The sequence below is a fragment of the Chelonoidis abingdonii genome, chromosome 3, assembly GCF_003597395.2.
Source record: "Chelonoidis abingdonii isolate Lonesome George chromosome 3, CheloAbing_2.0, whole genome shotgun sequence".
Lineage (NCBI taxonomy): Eukaryota > Metazoa > Chordata > Testudines > Testudinidae > Chelonoidis > Chelonoidis abingdonii.
In genome coordinates, this window is record NC_133771.1 from 64,113,464 (window position 1) to 64,131,476 (window position 18,013).

General features: G+C 40.7%; 1 protein-coding gene across 4 annotated transcripts in view; it reads right to left on the reverse strand.

Moving 5' to 3' along the window:
• PHIP (PHIP subunit of CUL4-Ring ligase complex) overlaps positions 1-18,013 on the reverse strand; it is a 341,415-nt gene that overhangs the window by 39,828 nt on the left and 283,574 nt on the right. For all 4 annotated transcript variants that reach the window (XM_032794919.1, XM_032794918.2, XM_032794916.2 and 1 more), the window contains 4 exons: positions 6,849-6,956; positions 5,784-5,908; positions 5,089-5,171; positions 182-293 (listed from right to left, as the gene is read on the reverse strand). In XM_032794919.1, coding sequence (XP_032650810.1) covers positions 182-293; positions 5,089-5,171; positions 5,784-5,908; positions 6,849-6,956 — 428 coding nt within the window. The remainder of the gene's footprint in view (positions 1-181; positions 294-5,088; positions 5,172-5,783; positions 5,909-6,848; positions 6,957-18,013) is intronic.

The following is an 18,013-nucleotide window of genomic DNA, read 5'->3' on the forward strand; positions in this document are numbered from 1 at the left end:
GTTAAAAATATATTACTCTTATATGTAATGTTTATTTTATTACTAATAAACACACTTTATAATAAGTTTTATTACTACAGTTAAAGGCGCCAAATCACCTAAATCAGTGTTTGCTATGCAAGACTACAAATTTACATTAAAATGATTTATTAAAAGCATAAGTAAGATCAAATTCGCTAACCAGACATTGTAGCACTGAAATAAACTGTCAGGATATTCAGGCTGTAGAGGTTCCTGGCTTTCAATTGTTCCAAACCACCAGGCGTCATCTATTACTGACCTGAAACGATCACCTGGACAATACAAAACAATCTCATTTACCAATTTCTACACCACATTTGTCTCATCTTCATGGTAGTCATTCTTTGGAGAAGTCTGTGTCAATAAACAAAGTATTCAGACTGATACATCCTTAAAACAACAGTAAAGGGCACTCTTTAGAAAGAACTTATATTAAGTTGCGTAGGATATCAGAAAAAATACAGGTAACGATCATATAAAAATCAGCAATCAGTATAATTTACATGTATGTTGCAACATTTTTCAAGCTCATAGCAGTGGAAGACAGTTTAATTTTTTAATATCTTTAATTCTAATATATATAAACTCACATATGTTATACCTATTGTTCTCAATAGGATTTCTTACTTTAGAAGGTTCATATGTTTCCTCCTCTCAAGTACAAAATTCCTCAAAGTCCAGCAAACGCTAAACTTTGTATACCAACCTGTTTCTAACGCTTCTGTGTATTCTCACTTGTGAGGAGACTAGCAAGCAGTCTACCCAGCTGGAAGGTAGAAGTTCTCAATGAAATATGGTTTGTAGCAGTTTCCCCAAATTGACTATCAGAGCACAATGCTGATTCTAAAGAGTAGTGCTTGATGAAAGTTTAGACTGAACTTCAAGTGGCTGCTATATTAATCTCCATTACGGGCACCTGCTTAAAAAAATGCCACAAAAGTTTCACTAGACCTGGTCGAATAGGCGTTAGCCCAGGAATTACTAACACCCTGGCTAGATTGTAGCAAAACTCAATCAATACATGCCCTAATCCAGAGTGAACGGAAACGGGGCCATGGACAGATCAAAGGGAAGTAATTTGTACTGGTAATGTCTCTATCCCATACAGAACCTCAGGTAGTTGCAGTGTGTCAACCTGATGGCCACATGGAAACAAGTGTCCTTTAAATTAAAGGCCATGTGTGAAGAACATGGAGTTGATCTGTAATAATTTGTGGCTAATGTAACCTGACTGGTGTGATGTTATTTGATTAAAATATGACTATATAGATTATTATAACAACCACTATTATATATTTGAAACAATTTTTGTACAATGTGGCATGTAAAATGTTTACAAAATGATTATGATTTGCTGGTTATGATTATACTATTTGTATAATCAGTCTTCACGAATGAAGATGTTAGGGAGATTCCCAAACCTGAGCCGTCATTTGTAGGTGACAACTCTGAGGAATTGTCACAGACTGAAGTGTCACTAGAGGTGGTTTTGGAATTAAACTTAACAGTAACAAGTCACCAGGACCAGATGGCATTCACCCAAGCGTTCTGAAAGAGCTCAAATATGAAATTGCGGAACTAACTATGGTTTGTAACCTATCCTTTAAATCAGCTTCTCTACTCAATGATTAGAAGATAGCTAATGTAATGCCAATATATAAAAAGGGCTCTAGAGGTGATCCCGGCAATTACAGTCTAATGTCAGTACTGGGCAAATTAGTTGAAACAATAGTAAAGAATAAAATTGTCAGACACACAGAAGAACATAAATTGTTGGGCAAAAGTCAACATGGTTTCTGTAAAGGGAAATCATGTTTTACTAATCTATTAGAGTTCTCTGAAGGGGTCAACAAATATGTGAACAAGGGGGATCCAATGGACATAGTGTACTTAGATTTCCAGTAAGCCTTTGACAAGGTCCCTCACCAAAGGCTTTTTTACATAAATTGTCAAGAGATAAGAGGGAAGATCCTTTTATGGACTGAGAACAGGCTAAAAGACAGGGAATAAAACATAGGAATAAATGGTAAATTTTCAGAATGGAAGGGTCAGTCCGCGGACCAATCCTATTCAACTTATTCATAAATGATCTGGAGTAAACAGTGAGGTGGCAAAGTTTGAAGATGATACTAAAATGCTCAAGATAGTTAAGACCAAAGCAGACCATGAAGAACTTCAAAAAGATCTCACAAAAATAAGTGATTGAGCAACAAAATGTCAAACGAAATTTAATGTGGATAAATGTAAAGTAATGCACGTTGGAAAAAACAACAGTGTGCAGTGGCAGTCAAAAAAGCAAACAGGATGTTAGGAATCATTAAAAAAGGGATAGAAAGTAAGATGGAGAATATCTTATTGCCCTTATACGAATCCATGGTACGCCCACATCTTGAATACTGCACACAGATGTGGTCAGCTGATCTCAAAAAAAGATATACTGGCATTAGAAAAGGTTCAGAGAAGGGCAACTAAAATGATTAGGGGTTTGGAACAGATCCCATATAAACAGAGATTAAAAAGCCTAGGACTTTTCAGCTTGGAAAAGAGGAGACTAAGGGGAGATATGATAGAGGTATATAAAATGAGTGGTGTGAAGAAAGTGAATAAGGAAAAATTATTTATTTGTTTTTATAATATTAGAAGTAGGGGCCAACAAATGAAATTAATGGGCAGCAGGTTTAAAACAAATATTTATTTATTCACCAGAAGAGAAGTCGAGGTGCAGGGACTGACACTTGACGGGATGCACTCAGAGAGACTCCAGAAGGATTAGAGGTGTTATGTACCAGTTTCCTTGTAATAGGTAAGATTACACCCAACATGAACACCCTGTATTCTTAAGATATCATGGTACTTGTTTAGCCTCCTGAGATCCAGGACAGGTCTGAAACCATCCACCTGCTTGGGAATGCGAAAGTACAGAAAATAGAAGTACTTTCTCTAAGGCTCCTTTTATGATGAGGGAAACCTCTTCTTTTGGGAAGTATTTTTTTGTGAGGAGGATCTCTGAAGAAAGATAGGTGTTTGTGTATCTGTCTGACGAGATACTCATCAAGGATGGTCCCAGCACGCAGTGACTGGAAATAACCATGCAACAGGCATTGTGGAGGAATGAATGAATGAATGAATGAATAAATAAATAAATAAACAAACAAACACACACACACACACAGAGAATAAAAACCAAAAGTGATAAAAATGGTACAAAATTTGGGCTAGCTCAGTCGTTCTCAATCCCATGGGTCATTTGTGCCCTAATCAGCACACAGCTGCGGTCCATGTGACATCCTCAGGGCCATAACTAGGGTGGGGCAGGAAAGGATCTGCCCTGGGTGCAGAGCTGGTGGGAGGGTGAAAAAATGGGGCAGTGCAGAATTAGGCCCAGCGGCATCAGGAAGCCAGGATACTCAGCGACCCCCACCCTGCAGGATCATGGGTCCAGTGACTCAGGCTGGAGCAGGATCCCTGGAGGCACTAGGACTGCAGTGGAAGGCGAGCTGCATGGCTGACCTATGTGCAGCTGAGGTAGGAGACCAGAAGGCGCGATGGTGTGTGTGCGCAGGGTGCTAGGGTGTGTGTGCAGCTACTCGGGGGCACTGTCCCAGGGGGTCGGGTGACCAAACCAAGCCAAATAAGTATTAGATTTTGTCTTCCTTATTTTTATCAGAGGAGTCCTTAAAAGACTAGTAGAACTATGACATTACAAGAAACTGAAACCTGAGCAATTGAGGCAGGATGAGATTTTTTCTATATATTCTTAAAACATCTATTTAATTCAAACTTCTAACAAAAGTTCTCTTTGTGAAAGTCAACATTTCAATTGAAAGAAGAGAGTTCTAGCTTAGTTCTTTAGTCCTACAAAGGGTCCTTGAGCAAGTAAGGGAAGACAAGATGTGATATTCCTGATATTTATAAGATAAAAGGAAAACACGTTATCTTCTTTTGCAGGTCATCTTTAAACTCTATTTTTTCTCATATGTAATTGTGTTCAGTGGCAAAGTTTAATTCTGCAGGAGCTGTAAGCACTGCATCTCTATAAAGATCTTGCTCTCCGATTCTGGCATAACATTATTTTCACCCTGTCATAAATAGATAGCTAAGGGTTAATGTTTCTTTTACCTGTAAAGGGTTAACAAAGGGAACCAAACACCTGACCAGAGGACTAATCAGAAAACTGGATTTTTCAAAGTCAGAGAGGGAATTTTTGGACTCTGGGTCTTTTGTTTTGTCTCTCAGCTATGAGAAGGTTCTTTTTATCGTCTTATCTTCTGTTTCCAACTTGTAAGTACAGGTTGAAAAACAATATAGGCTTTTATGTTGTTTTGGGTGTATTTACATGTGTGTAACTTGCTGGAATGTTTCAAATTGGATATCTTTTTGAATCAGACTGTTTATTCCTATTTTCTTATAAGCAATAGCCCTGTATTGTCATCTTGATGCAGAGTTTATATTCTTATATCTTTTTCTTTCTTTTTTTTATATAAAGTTTTCTTTGTAAGACTTGTTTGAGTTTTCTCTGTGGGTGTGGTTAAGGAACAAGGGGAGGGAATTCTCTTTGTGTTAGATCTTACGGGAGGTAAGCTTGGGCCAGCACCAGGAATTGGTGGGAGGGGAAAAGATAAGTTCATCTTCTGTTTCCTTGTGTTTGAGGTTTGTTCTTTGTGGAAGAGAGGGGACAGGCTTCTTGGCTATTGTGATGATAAGAGATTGCGGATAGCTCTCAAGTTAGCCAGAGAGGAAAGTTCTGGGTCGGGATGGTAGTGGTGAGGGCGAAGGGAAGTGAGTATATTCCCTTGCCGGTAAGACTCAGAGCTTCTGGCGTCTTGGGTAGGTCTCTCCATGGGCCAAAACCTGGAAATTTGTATCGGTGGCAGCGAGGGATAAGATCCAAGCTGGGTTAAATTAAGCTTGGAGGTTCAATGCATAAGCACCAGCATTTTTTGGGACGCTAAATCGATTTGGGACAGAGGCTTACGATACACCCACTTTGCCCATGTTTCCTAATGAAGTAGGCAACATGAAATAACCAATGCATTTATTTAACTTTTTACAAAACTCACCACCTACCTATATTCCATCGTCTATGTTTTGCATCATCAAACTGCTGCCGCAAGACCAGAAAATCTATAACATCTGGCATATCATGGTACCTAGTTGCAATAAAAATGGAAAAAGAATGATTAAGGTGAAAAAGCAGCAACAGAATACAGAAAACATCGTTAGATATCAAAATGCATTTAATGCATTTGAATTCAATATAAACATCTTAAATTTATGTCACAGAAAATTTCTGTTTAAAAATAAAACTTATCTTTAAAATTTAGGTTTCAGAGTAGCAGCCGTGTTAGTCTGTATCCACAAAAAGAACAGGAGTACTTGTGGCACCTTAGAGACTAACAAATTTATTTGAGCATAAGCTTTTGTGGGCTACAGCTTACTTCATCGGATGCATGAATGGAACATATAGTGAGGAGATATATATACATACAGAAAACATGAAAAGGTGGGAGTTGCCCAACCAACTCTAAGAAGCTAATTAATTAAGATGAGCTGTTGTCAGCAAAAAAATGGCCATTGAATCTATTTCCCCATGTTAAGTATCCTCACAGCTTCTTGTCAAACTGTCTGAAATGGGCTATCACTATAAAAGTTTTTTTTTGCTGACAAAAGTACTGTTCTTTTTAAAATTTAGCAAATTTAAAAGTTTTTAAATATTACAAAAAACAGCTTCCCTACTGGAACAGAAATAATGCTTTCCTTACTTCATGGTGAATGATCCTCCAGTCAGTTTACCAGTATCTGGGTCAAGAAAAGCAAGTTTAAGACAGCAGACAGTAGGCAATCCCACTTCATATTTAATCCCAACTATTTTCATCAGCTCTTGTTCCTGAAGTAAATAAAACAACATTTTTATTTAAGGTGGTTTAATATAAGAGGACTGTAACAGCAGTATGAAATGAAAAAATGAATATACTTCTGTTGAACAACAGATTTCAGTGGTGAACTGTGTAAACAAAATTACTAGGTCAAATACAGACCTTTCAAATTTACCCCCTGAAACCAAAAAGATGCAATCCCCAATATAACCTCATTGTATCGAATTGTTTAGAAACTTAACTGTTCACTGCAACACACTTAACAAGAGTTAAAAAAAATAAATCAGATTGATACATGAACATCAATCACAGGTCTAGGATTTTTTGTTTCATCTTTTTCAGTAATCAAATTATTACAATCATAACTTTTAAATATTTATTTATTCCTGTTTAAAACTTCTTGGGCAATCATTTCATTTTTTTTAATCTTAATAAATCATTTTAAACAAGAAGTTAAAAATATCTGTTTTAAAAAGATTCTGTCAGCAAAACTACAGACACTTTTTGTCAAATAACATGTATATAAAAGTTCTTTTCCACAGGGCCGCCCAGAGGATTCAGGAAGCCTGGGGCAGGGCAAGGTCTTCAGCGGCAATTCAGCGGTGGGTCCCTCTCGGAGAGAAGGACCCGCCGCTGAATTGCTGCTGAAGAATGAAGCGGTGGCAGTAGAGAAGCCTAAGTGCCGCCAATCGTGTCTCCCCCCCGCCTGCAGCGCTTGTACTCATCGGGCAGCGTGCCGAGGCTTCGGCAGCACTTCCGTGGCGGGTCATTCACTCACTCTGAGTCTTCGGCTGCACAGAAAGACCTGCCGCTGAAAACCCAGAGCGGTTCATGGGGCCCCTGCGGGTCCCAGGGCAAACTGCCCCACTTGCCCCTCCCCTCTGGGCAGCCCTGCTTTTCTATGACTGATTTTAAAGACAACAAAAATGGGAAAAGTAAGAAATATCATACCCGTAGCTCCATTTTATGCCACGGCTGTTTTTTTGGATTAATGCTATATATTTTATTCTTTTTAGCCATTACAACATACGCTTCATGACCTTGTCGGAAATAGTAAACCTAAGAATGAAACAAAATTAATTAACAAACATTTTAAAATGCCAAAATGTTAGTTAGCACATTGCTGATACACAGTGTGTTCCCTTCCAAACCAAGATGGTACAGATACATGCAAATAAGGCCTTTAAAGGAGCTATAAACTATTATTTTAACTTTAAACAATGAAAAGCTGCACTAGTCAGAGTAGGAACTCCCAAGTTATCAAGCTAATGCACCACCCAATGGGTACACTAAATATTATAGTGGATCAAGTATTGTTCAAATGTTTGTAGTAGGAATAAATTGCTAGTTTGTTTAAAAGACACTAAATCAAATGCGAAAGGATCACAAAGTATAGCTATTATTCCATTTTAGAGCATATGGAATCTGCTACTTTTTTAGTTAGAGAAAATAATACTAACACACATGCTTGTGTATTAGGAGAAACTGGAAAATTACTTTATGCATAAATACAAGTTTTATACTAATATTCTGAGAAAATAGATTTCTCCTCTCTTAAAGAAGGAATATGGCCTGGTGGATTGAGTGCTCGTATGGCTTCTCTCAGCATAGCATGTGTCAAACAGATAAGAAAAGTTAATAGCACAGAAGTACTTTATATTTCTTTGACTATAAAGGGTTAACAAGTTCAGTAAGCCTGGCTGTCACCTGACCAGAGAACCAATCAGAAGACAGGATACTTAAAAATCTTGAGTGAGGGAACTTTCTGTGTGTGCTGTTAGTTTTTGGTTGTTGTTCACTCTGGCGGCTCAGAGGGACCAGACGTGCAACCAGGTTTCTCTCCAATCTCCCTGATACAGGCTCTTATAAGTTCAAAATAGTGAGTACTAGATAGATAAAGCGAGTTAGGCTTATGTTTGTTTTCTTTATTTGCAAATGTGCATTTGGCTGGAAGGAGTTTAATTGTGTATTTGGCTGGAAGGAGTTCAAATTTGTATTTTTGCTGAAAGGATTTTAATTTGTACTTGAATACTTAGGCTGGGAGGGTATTCCCAGTGCCTATAGCTAAAAAACCCTGTACCTATTCCATTTTAAATTTACAAAGATAATTTTTACTGTTTTTCTTTCTTTAATTAAAAGTTTTGCTTGTTTAAGAACCTGATTGTTTTTGTATTCTGGTGTGAGACCCCAAGTGACTGGGTCTGGATTCACCAGGGAATTGGTGGAGAGAAAGGAGGGAAGGGGGAGAGAGAGAGGCTAATTGCTCTCTGTGTTAGAAATACTGTCTCTCTCAGGGAGAGTCTGGGAGGGGAAGAGAGGAGGAGGGGGAAGCTGAATTTTCCTCTCTGTTTAAGATTCAAGGAGTTTGAATCACACAGTGATCTTCCTTCTATATTCTAGCACAATCAGTTGTGAAAATAAGGGAGAACTAAAATAAATATGACTCTTACCTTATTTTTCCCTAGAAATAATTTTAATGGGTGTTTACAAACTTACTAGCAATGTTTACTCTGGAAATTTTAATAATTGCTTTTTCAGGGCCTGGTGTTTGACTAATATAATCTACTTTTACTCTGCAGTATAATAGTATTTGTTTTATGTATTGGTATCTTTATGATGCAATTGGATGCTACAGAAATTTGTTATCCATCATAGTAACCAGACAAACAGCCAGATATACAAAATTATGATGAGTGCAGTAACTTAGATAATATTTTCACCTCAAGGTCCCAGAGACACAGACAAGGTTTTCATCTCGAGGCCAAAAGACCAAAAACATCAAGACACTTGATCATGGCCTTGGATAGGCCAAGAGACTCCTTACACTTGATCTAAACAGAACACTAAGCCAATTTAATACTAACTATCCAAAAACAGGTACTGTAATTCAAAATTCAAGCAGACACTTTCTGCTCAGTTTATGCCATAGGAAAAAGGAAAGTGTGAAAAGGCAAAGGGTGGGATTTTCAAAAGCATCCAAGTGATTAAGAAGCACAAATCCCATTGAAAGTCATTTATGGTATATTATGCACCTGCAAGATCAAAACAACTTCAATGGATTAAAATAAAATTGCACATGCTGTCCTCACAATAGTTTAAAACAATTCCACATTGCAGCAAATTTCACTGGCCCTCCCAATTAGCACAACAGTACACAGGTGGGTATAAGTGGGTGGATAGAATGTCACAGAGATTAACCATTTACTTACATTGCTAATCACTTTTCTTTAAGTAACACAAATGTCACAGAGCAAATTAAACCTTTAGATGTGGGATGGACAAGATCTAAATAATATCTTCCATATGACTGAATAAATTAATAAACAGGAACTATTTACAAAACATTTAGGTCACTTTATAATAGACAATTTTTTATTAAAAGAATATTTCCTTCCATTGACATCCTGTATGACAAAGTTAAGAGCAGAGCAAACTTGTACACCTGAGATTTGAACTCCTTAACACAGACATTTATGTGGGAGTGCTGCAGTATTTACTATCAGCTGATGAACACTGCTGGCATAACAATGAAACAAACTCACTAGAAACCCTGAATATACTCAAGGGATAGGTAATAAAATTAAAACTGAACTCCTTCAAGCTAATTAGAACACAAGGCTTTAATAAACAACTAAAAGAGCATACTGTATATAGGTACACCAATTTTAAATAATAATTTTCTTTATGAAATGACGTAAGCCAACAATCTGTGGCTCTGCAAATTCAGATGGAAGAACAACAGTTTACATCAAAAACATTTTACTATCCATTCCGATGTAACACATGGAAAGTTAGGTATGGAACTAAAGTAAAAAAACCAACACACACACATAACCACAGTGAAGTCTTTGCCTGTTGAGCTGATATGTTAGCAAAAACCTATAGGCAAGTAATGCCATATTACAGAAGATTTGATTTAATTTAATTTATGTCACAGAATGAAACATCCTGTAACTAACCTTGCAGAATATTATATTATATATATTAAAGACATGGACCTTAAATCCCCGTTTTCCATCTGATCTTTGAGGTTACAGAATCAGGTGGGAATCGTTAGATTTTGCCAGAAATAATGATGATCTAATTGTTAGGAAGAGCAGCAGACGCTACTAAATGCTAGAGCTAAATTACATTTCGGAAAGATTCTTATTTAAATTTAGTGACAACCATTTACTACTACACCATATTGTTGCAACAGAAATAAAATCCAAATTATTGGAGCAAACTACAGGTAATTCCTTTCATACTTACCACCCACTCCTACCAATTTTCTCTATATAAATGAAACCATTTATACAGACTAATAAAATATTTTCATTTTACAATTAAGGAAAATCTCATGTGATTTCCATCAAAAGACTGAGCACAGTACCATTAGAAAAAACAGTATGCCTGTTCACAGAAAAATATACTGTAGACCAGGGGTCAGCAACCTATGGCACGCAGCTGCCTGCCATGGTCCTGGCCTCACTCGCCCCCCTCCCCCCGCCTACTGCTCTCTCCTGGAGGGGCAGGAGGCAGAAGCTTGGTCCTGCGGCAGCCAAGCTTCCCCCCTACCCGCTTCTTCCCCTAGCATGGTGCTTTCCGGCCCTTTCCCCTTCTACTTCCCTGCGCCAATCAGCTGATGGCACTTGCAAGGGGGAGGAGGAAGAGCGGAAGCCTGCATGCAGCTCCATAGAGGATGCAGAGGGAGGTAGGGACGGAGCCTTGGGGAAGGGAGTGGAACAGGGCATATCCCTTCCAGCCCCCTGCCATGAGCCGCTCAGGGCAGGGGCTGGGAGCACCCTCACAAGCCAGACACCCCAGCCCTCTGCCATGACCCCCCACACACACCCAGCCCTCTACCCTGCACCCCCCCACCCTAACACACACCCAACTTTCTGCCCCTGCACCCCCCCACCCCTATTGCTCTGCCCTGCACCCCCCCACCTCAACACACACCCATCCCTCTGCACTGCACTCCTACAGCCCCATCCTTCTGCCTTGAACCCCCACACCCACCCAGCCTTCTGCCCTGAACCCCACAGCTCCCATCCCTGTCCTGATCCCTGAAACCCCCCCACACTCCACCTTCTACCCTACACCCCCCCATACCCCAGCCCTCTGCCCTGAACCTCCCCCAGCCCTCTGTCCTGACCTCTGAACACCCCCCCCAGGTCTGGGGTCCTGGCCGCAGGCCCTGCTCAGCCCGCTGCTGGCCTAGGTGAACAGAACCCCAGGCTGGCAGCGAGCTGAGCAGGCTGGCGGCGTAAGATCAGCATTTTAATTTAATTTTAAATGATGCTTCTTAAACATTTTGAAAACCTTGTTTACTTTACGTACAATAATAGTTTAGTTATATAATATAGACATAGAACGAGACCTTCTAAAAACGTTAAAATGTATTACCGGCACGCAAAACCTTAACTTAGAGTGAATAAACGAAGACTAGGCACACCACTTCTGAAAGGCTGCCGACTCCTGCTTTAGACTTTTGATAAATTCCACAGATTCTACAAAATCAGGGTGGTATCTGCACTATATTACTGATATCATACTAAAGAACGTTCAAGCAGTCTAAACGGTAGAATGTTCTCTTCAGGTAGATAAATAGACAGTCATCTCTCTTAGTTGCATTTCCTTAAAATATATAACAAAAATTTACAAGTGGTGCTAACAAGAAATAAAGTTAAGTGCTATTTATATGGTGAGCTTAACTAAAAATGAAATTGGCCAGCTTTAGGAGAACAAGTCACAAAACAATAAATAAACCTATTTGGGTTTATCAACCTCTCCTGGCAAATGTTGTAAACCAGATTAATACCATCTCCTCCACCCCAAATAATTCAAAAATAGTATGAGATATCTCCCTCTCAAAATGTATCCCCCGCTACACAAATAGTTTTACTTTGTAAGTCTTACCATTGTTGTGGGTTTTTGCATGTAATGAAGACGATTATTAAGGCTGCAAAGTCAAACACTCAAGAGTCATGAAATGACAGAGTTAAGGCAACCTTAATTCGGCCTCCTTGTATGTATCTATTATGATACAGTCACCAATTACCCGATCACATACTACTATTTCCACAAGATCCCAATGTCATTCAGTGCACAGAATGGACAATGTTCACTTAATGAGCTAGCCAGTCTATATTTAGTTTTCTCCTCATTGTTCAAAGTGTGGCTCATGCTTTATTTACCACATACTATTCAAACCCTGCTGTGAAAGTAAGGCTATTAATCTCCTCGTAGACCTTTTTCTATGATGAACATCCCTATCCAAGTGCTTAGCGAACATTAATGAATTTATTTGCACAACACCTCTGTGAAATATATAGGTACTATCTCCATTTTACAGATGACAAACTGAGGCATAGATTAAGGTGAAAAGTATCCTCTAATTTTGGATGCCCAATTTGAGATACCCAGAGCCTGATTTTTCAGCATTATAGCACTTAGAGCACAGCTCCCATTGACTTCAATTGAAGTTCTGAGTGCTCAGCACTTTTGCAAATCAGATTCCAGGGTCTCAAGTTTAACACCCAGAACATATGGAACACACAATGACTGAATGTGAAAAATCGGTGCATATGAGTTACTTACAATCACAAAGGAACCCTGTGGCAGAGGCAAGGATAGAATCCAATTACCCAGAGTGGCATTCAACTGCTTTAACTATGAGACCATCCTCTATTTCCTGCAAACCTCTGCCTCACTCACCACAACCTTTCAACTTCTGCAACAAATGAGGCAGGCGTCCTCCAGACAACAGCCTTCTTTGGTACACAACTCTGATTCATTTCCAAAGCAGGGTGGAAAAAATAGCATGTGGTCATGTAATTAACGACTATTATAATGCTTACATACAAGGTGGCTGAATTAAGGTTGCCTGTGCATTTCCTAACTTTTGAGCCCTTGAATTTGCAACTTTAATATTATTTTAGTATATTTTTGTGTGCAATTCAAGATTTTTTTTTTTTTTAAAAGAAAAGTGAAAAAAAACACAAATTCCATAATGTGATATTTTACTGACATCCACATGGTTATCTGCCGGGCTGGAACCTTTAGATACACTGCAGATAACTCTGCCACTTGAGCTAATGGAGTAACTGATTGGAAGAGATGTTATCATCCTTTACGTGGACCAGAACGAGAAGGAGTGAGACACTCTGCCAGTGGGTTTACTAGTGCTGGCTGAAACTTGGAATTGTTGTTTTATGGGAAATACTGACATTTCAAGAAATCGGCATGAAACCACATATTTTTGAAATTTCCCACAAAACAAATTCTGAAAAAAATTCAGCTTTGACTTTTTTCATTTAAAAATTTTGTTTCAAGTATTTTTTACTAGGCACAGACAGATAATACTTAACACCGACTGAAATGTCTTGCATTGTTTTCTACAGCAAACTGTTTTCTATTTTTATTGTAATTTGTTTCATTAAACAAAAACAGCCTGCACTTTTGATTTAGAAAAAAAGAAAAAAGACATTTCAATCAGTACCAAACAGCAGCTACCTTTGACGGTTTTAAAAATAAAACAGAATTTTGAAACATAATTTGGGAATTTTCCATTAGAATTTTTTTCTGAAAAAAAAAAATTCAAACTCTCTCCGGGAAATGCTTTTGAAACAAATATGATTTCTCACACACAAAACTGATTTAATCAAAACTGCTTCTTGTGATGAAAAACTATTTTGATGAACATCGTCTGACCAGCTCTAGGTTTCACAGACATTGGCTGACAGCAGAGCAATGGTGAGACCCTAGGATCTTTGGCCATTACAGGCTCTGGAGAGAAGTGTACTCTAGTGTATTCACAGACTCTTCTGTCCAGCCCTCCAAAGTTTGACTCTTTCTGCCTCATCCCATACAATCTGTACCTATCCCAGACCTGTCTCTACCCCACCACCAGCTTCTCAGCCCCACTCCCACTCTACTCTCCTAGCCATCCCATGCCTCAGGCTTCTGATCCCAGTCCCAGTCCCCTTTTCCAGGGAGTTCTAATGTCATTTATTTAGCCTCCCCATTCCAGTCCCAGCCTCCTCCACTTCCAGCCACTCCTAATCCTCCCCACTCCCTTGTTCCCAATCTCCTTGCCTAGCCAATACCAGTATCCTCCCCCAACTTGGCTTCCTGTCTCCCCCTTCCCCTGAGCCCACTGGCTCCCATTCCCAGTCTTAGTTCCTGGGCTTCTCATCCAGTCTCAGTGCCCTCACCTCCCTCAGCTCCTTGTCAGTTTCTTTGCTTAGCCAGTCCCAGTTCTATCCCTGCAAACTTTTCCTTGTCAAATCTCCCCCAGGTCCTTTCCCCTGTCCTGCTGCTAGACTCCAGTCCCAGCCTCAGCCCCAGTGCCAGACTCTAGACCCAGCCTTTGCCCACAGTCTACTCCCCCCACAATGCCATAGGTCCAGCTCCTGTGTGCTCTGCATCTGAATCAAACTATTTCCTCCCGCATGCTACCCAGGTGCCAGTAGAGTCATTGTGAGCACTGGAGAGACAGGCTCTTTGCCCAGCCCCAGCTCTGCCAGGAGCAGCTATAACAGGGAAAGTCAGCTTCACTAGTAGACTTGGGCTGCAGCATGTTCAGTCACTCCATGGGGATGAAGCACATGCAGTCTAGCTGTCGAGGCTCCTGAACGTTCAGGGAGGATGGAATCTTCAGAGATTTTAGCTGTGAAGACCTAAGAAGTCTGTACTGAGCATGTGCAAACTGCAATTTTTCAAAGGCTTTTTACTTGGCCAAGTTTGGGTACATTCTCACAGAGAAAGGCACATCCCTGACACTAGTCTCCACCTTCTTAGAATCACAGAATATCAGGGTTGGAAGGGACCTCAGGAGCTCATCTAGTCCAACCCCCTGCTCAAAGCAGGACCAATCCCCAGACAGATTTTTGCTCCCAGATCCCTGTAATGGCCCCCTCGGGCTGAACTCACAATCCTGGGTTTAGCAGGTCAATGCTCAAACCACTGAGCTATCCCTCCCCCACTGCTCCAAAGCATGGAGGCACTACAGCTTTCCAAATAAAAAGGTTCCCACAATATTTTTAACATTAAAAATAATATATTTTCCCTAGCCTTATCCTCTGAAATTGGAAATAGTATGCAATGTAATCCCAGTGTTAGTGGGAATTGAGTCAGAGGACACTGGGCTTGTTAGCCCAGGGCTTGAGAGCCCACACGCTCATTGGTGACACTAGGTTTAGAATTTTTCGACCCAAAACCAGGTTCCAGTGTGCACAGCGCAGTACACAGATACAAGTCAAAATCACCATATCCCAGGCTTCCCAGAACCCTCCCCAGCTGTAGTCGCTCTAGTCCTTGGTTCATGGTGCAGCGTGGGAAAACTTGACTGCTCATCCCAGGTTATAGAAAGATATCACAGCCTGCCAACACATCCTGCTAAGCTGTCTTTTGGGTCTGCATACTCCCGACAACCTGAGCCAGCAACATGGAGGAACCACAATCTGAAGAGCTTCTTTTGCATTTTCTGACCTACCAAAGGCACCTGTCAGAGGAGGAGGAGGAGAATACAGACACGGAAGACAAATTGGCTGATGCTGCTTACAACTCTCAGAATAACCGCTGATGCCCCCTTTGCAGACCAGTGCTTCTATACTAGGCACACAACAACAGACTAGTGGGATCTCATCATCATATGGACATGGGATGACGAGCAGTGGGTCCAAAACTTTCACACAAAGAAAGCTACATTTCTAGAGTTTTGTGAACAGCTTGCCCCCACCTTCCGGTGTCAGAACACACGCATGGGGGCTGAGCAGCAGGTTGCTATAACCATCTGGAAGCTGGCTACCCTGGACTGCTACAGGTCCATAGCTGGCCAGTTTGGCACTGGAAAGTCAACTGTGGGTGAGGCGGTGTTGGAGGTTTCCAAGGCAATGAGGCACGTGATTTACCCAAAAGTGGTGAGCATACAATATCCCTGAAATAATTACTAGTTTTGAGAGAATGAGGTTTCCAAACTATGCTGGGTGCACTGATGGGACTCATTTGCCCATAGTTTGCCCTCCTCAAGGTGCATGAGAACACAAACAGCAAAGGGTACTACTCCACTGTTATGCAGGCCCTTGCAGACCACAGAGGCCAATATATTGATCCTAACATGGGCTGCACTAAGAAAGATCATGATGCCTGTGTTTTCCAATTATTGGGAGTCTACATCCGTGGACAAGATGCAACACTACTGTCACCAAATGACACGGTCATAAATGGAGTTACTGTCCCCACTGTTATTTTGGAGGACCCTGCATATCCCGCTTTTGCCTTGCCTTAGGAGCCATACCAGAACACCTGGCAAAACTATATTTAATGACACTGTCAGAAGGTGCAGAATGGTGACTGAAGGTGGGTTTCGCAAATTGAAATTTAGCTGCTGCTATGTGAAGACCTGTTAGGATTCCAGTGTCATCAATGCTCTCTGGATTACTGTGGCTTGCTGTGTTCTTCACAATCTTTGTGAAGCCAAAGGTGAGCCATTTTCCCCAAATGGATCCATGACAGTAACGGATCGCTGAATTGGTACACTGTACCAGAAAATGTGCCTACCACAGCTGGAGCAGGATGCATCTAGGCAACACAAATCAGGGCTCTGTGGTCCCATGTTATGGGCTTGCACAGGCCAACGGAAGAGAGAGAATAGTATGTTTATGAGTGTGCTTGTTCCCCTCCAGTGCCAAACTGGATTCCAGGGTCAGAAGATCATCTCTGCTAACCAGACTGTCATGAAGTGCTAGTGGCTCAGCACTCGGTGCCATTCCAAGCACCTGGTCAAATTCCTCATAAAATGGGCAGGATGATGGTGAATTTCCAGAGGTATGGTTTTCATCCCTGGCTTTCCATTAGTAGTTCTTGGGATGCTTAATCCACTCTCTGCACTGGTCTGGTAAATCCACAAAGCTGCCAACTTCTTCACTATTTCCTTGTATGCGTGGTCATTTCTGTAACTCTTGCTGAAGTCAAATTGTTTGCTTGCCTCATCTGAGAGATTAACTAAAATCTGAGTGTGCTCTCATGACCAGCTACCAGTGCATTTGGCAAAGGACTACTTTGTGTTGGTGGCCATTATAAACATGAGAAGGTTCATTCTGCTTACAGCTCAGCAGTTATAATAAAAAGGAAGGGCTAAATTCTGAGCAGCTGTACCAGAACCAGAGAGAGCATTTCCATTTCTTTGGAGTCAACTGGGCCGTCTTGGGATAGAAAGGACGAAAGACACCATCCCATGGGATTGTGGGACAGAACTGGTGGACTGTCAGGTCCCAGTATGGGAGGAAAGGGCCAAAGCTGCATCCACACTCCAAAATTTGAGCCTGTGAGACTCAGGCTCAAATGTCTCCCCACACTGATGGGGTCCTGGGGCCTGCGCATGGAGGGCTTGCTGCCCTGAGTCAGACATAATTATGTGTAGATGAAAGGTGGATATGAGCCCAAGCTTGCACTGCAGTGCAGACACATGCTAAACTGTTTTGGCTGAAATTTTCCAAAAAATGCAGCCTAAGGCAGACACCCAGTATGGAAAATTTCAGCCCAAAGAACTATCGTCAAAGTCATAAGCAACAGAAAATAGGGCCTTAGGAAAGCGTTGAGCAACCCTAATAATAGGTGATGTTACCAGTCATGCTTATAATAAAATAATTATCCAGCTGCGGAATTTCTTGCACAGTTTTGGACACATATGGGAACAACCACTGTCAGTGATATGATTCTGGACTAGATGTATTACTGGTACATCTCTTTTGGTGCAACAATTCCCATCTTTCCAGGTACAGATTAAGTGGCAATTGTCAAGTTCATTGATGTCAAGGTTCTTCTGAACAACAGACAGATGACAGCATGCCTAAGTATTCCCTGTATACAGTGTAACATCTGCTTTGCCTGGCCAAATGTGAGATTTCTGTGAAACATGTCAATACTAGTAGGGTACTAAAGACTGTTAAGAGAGTATGGCATGTGCATATCGCTGACAACCCTACAATACCTAGACAGCACCACTGACCAGATTAGTTCATCTTGGATTTGATTCTGAGAGGAGCAGAGCACCTCCACAGAGGCTCTCAATGGAAGCTGAAGTTGATGATCTATGTGGGAACTCAGTTCAGCACTGTGGGTACTTAACA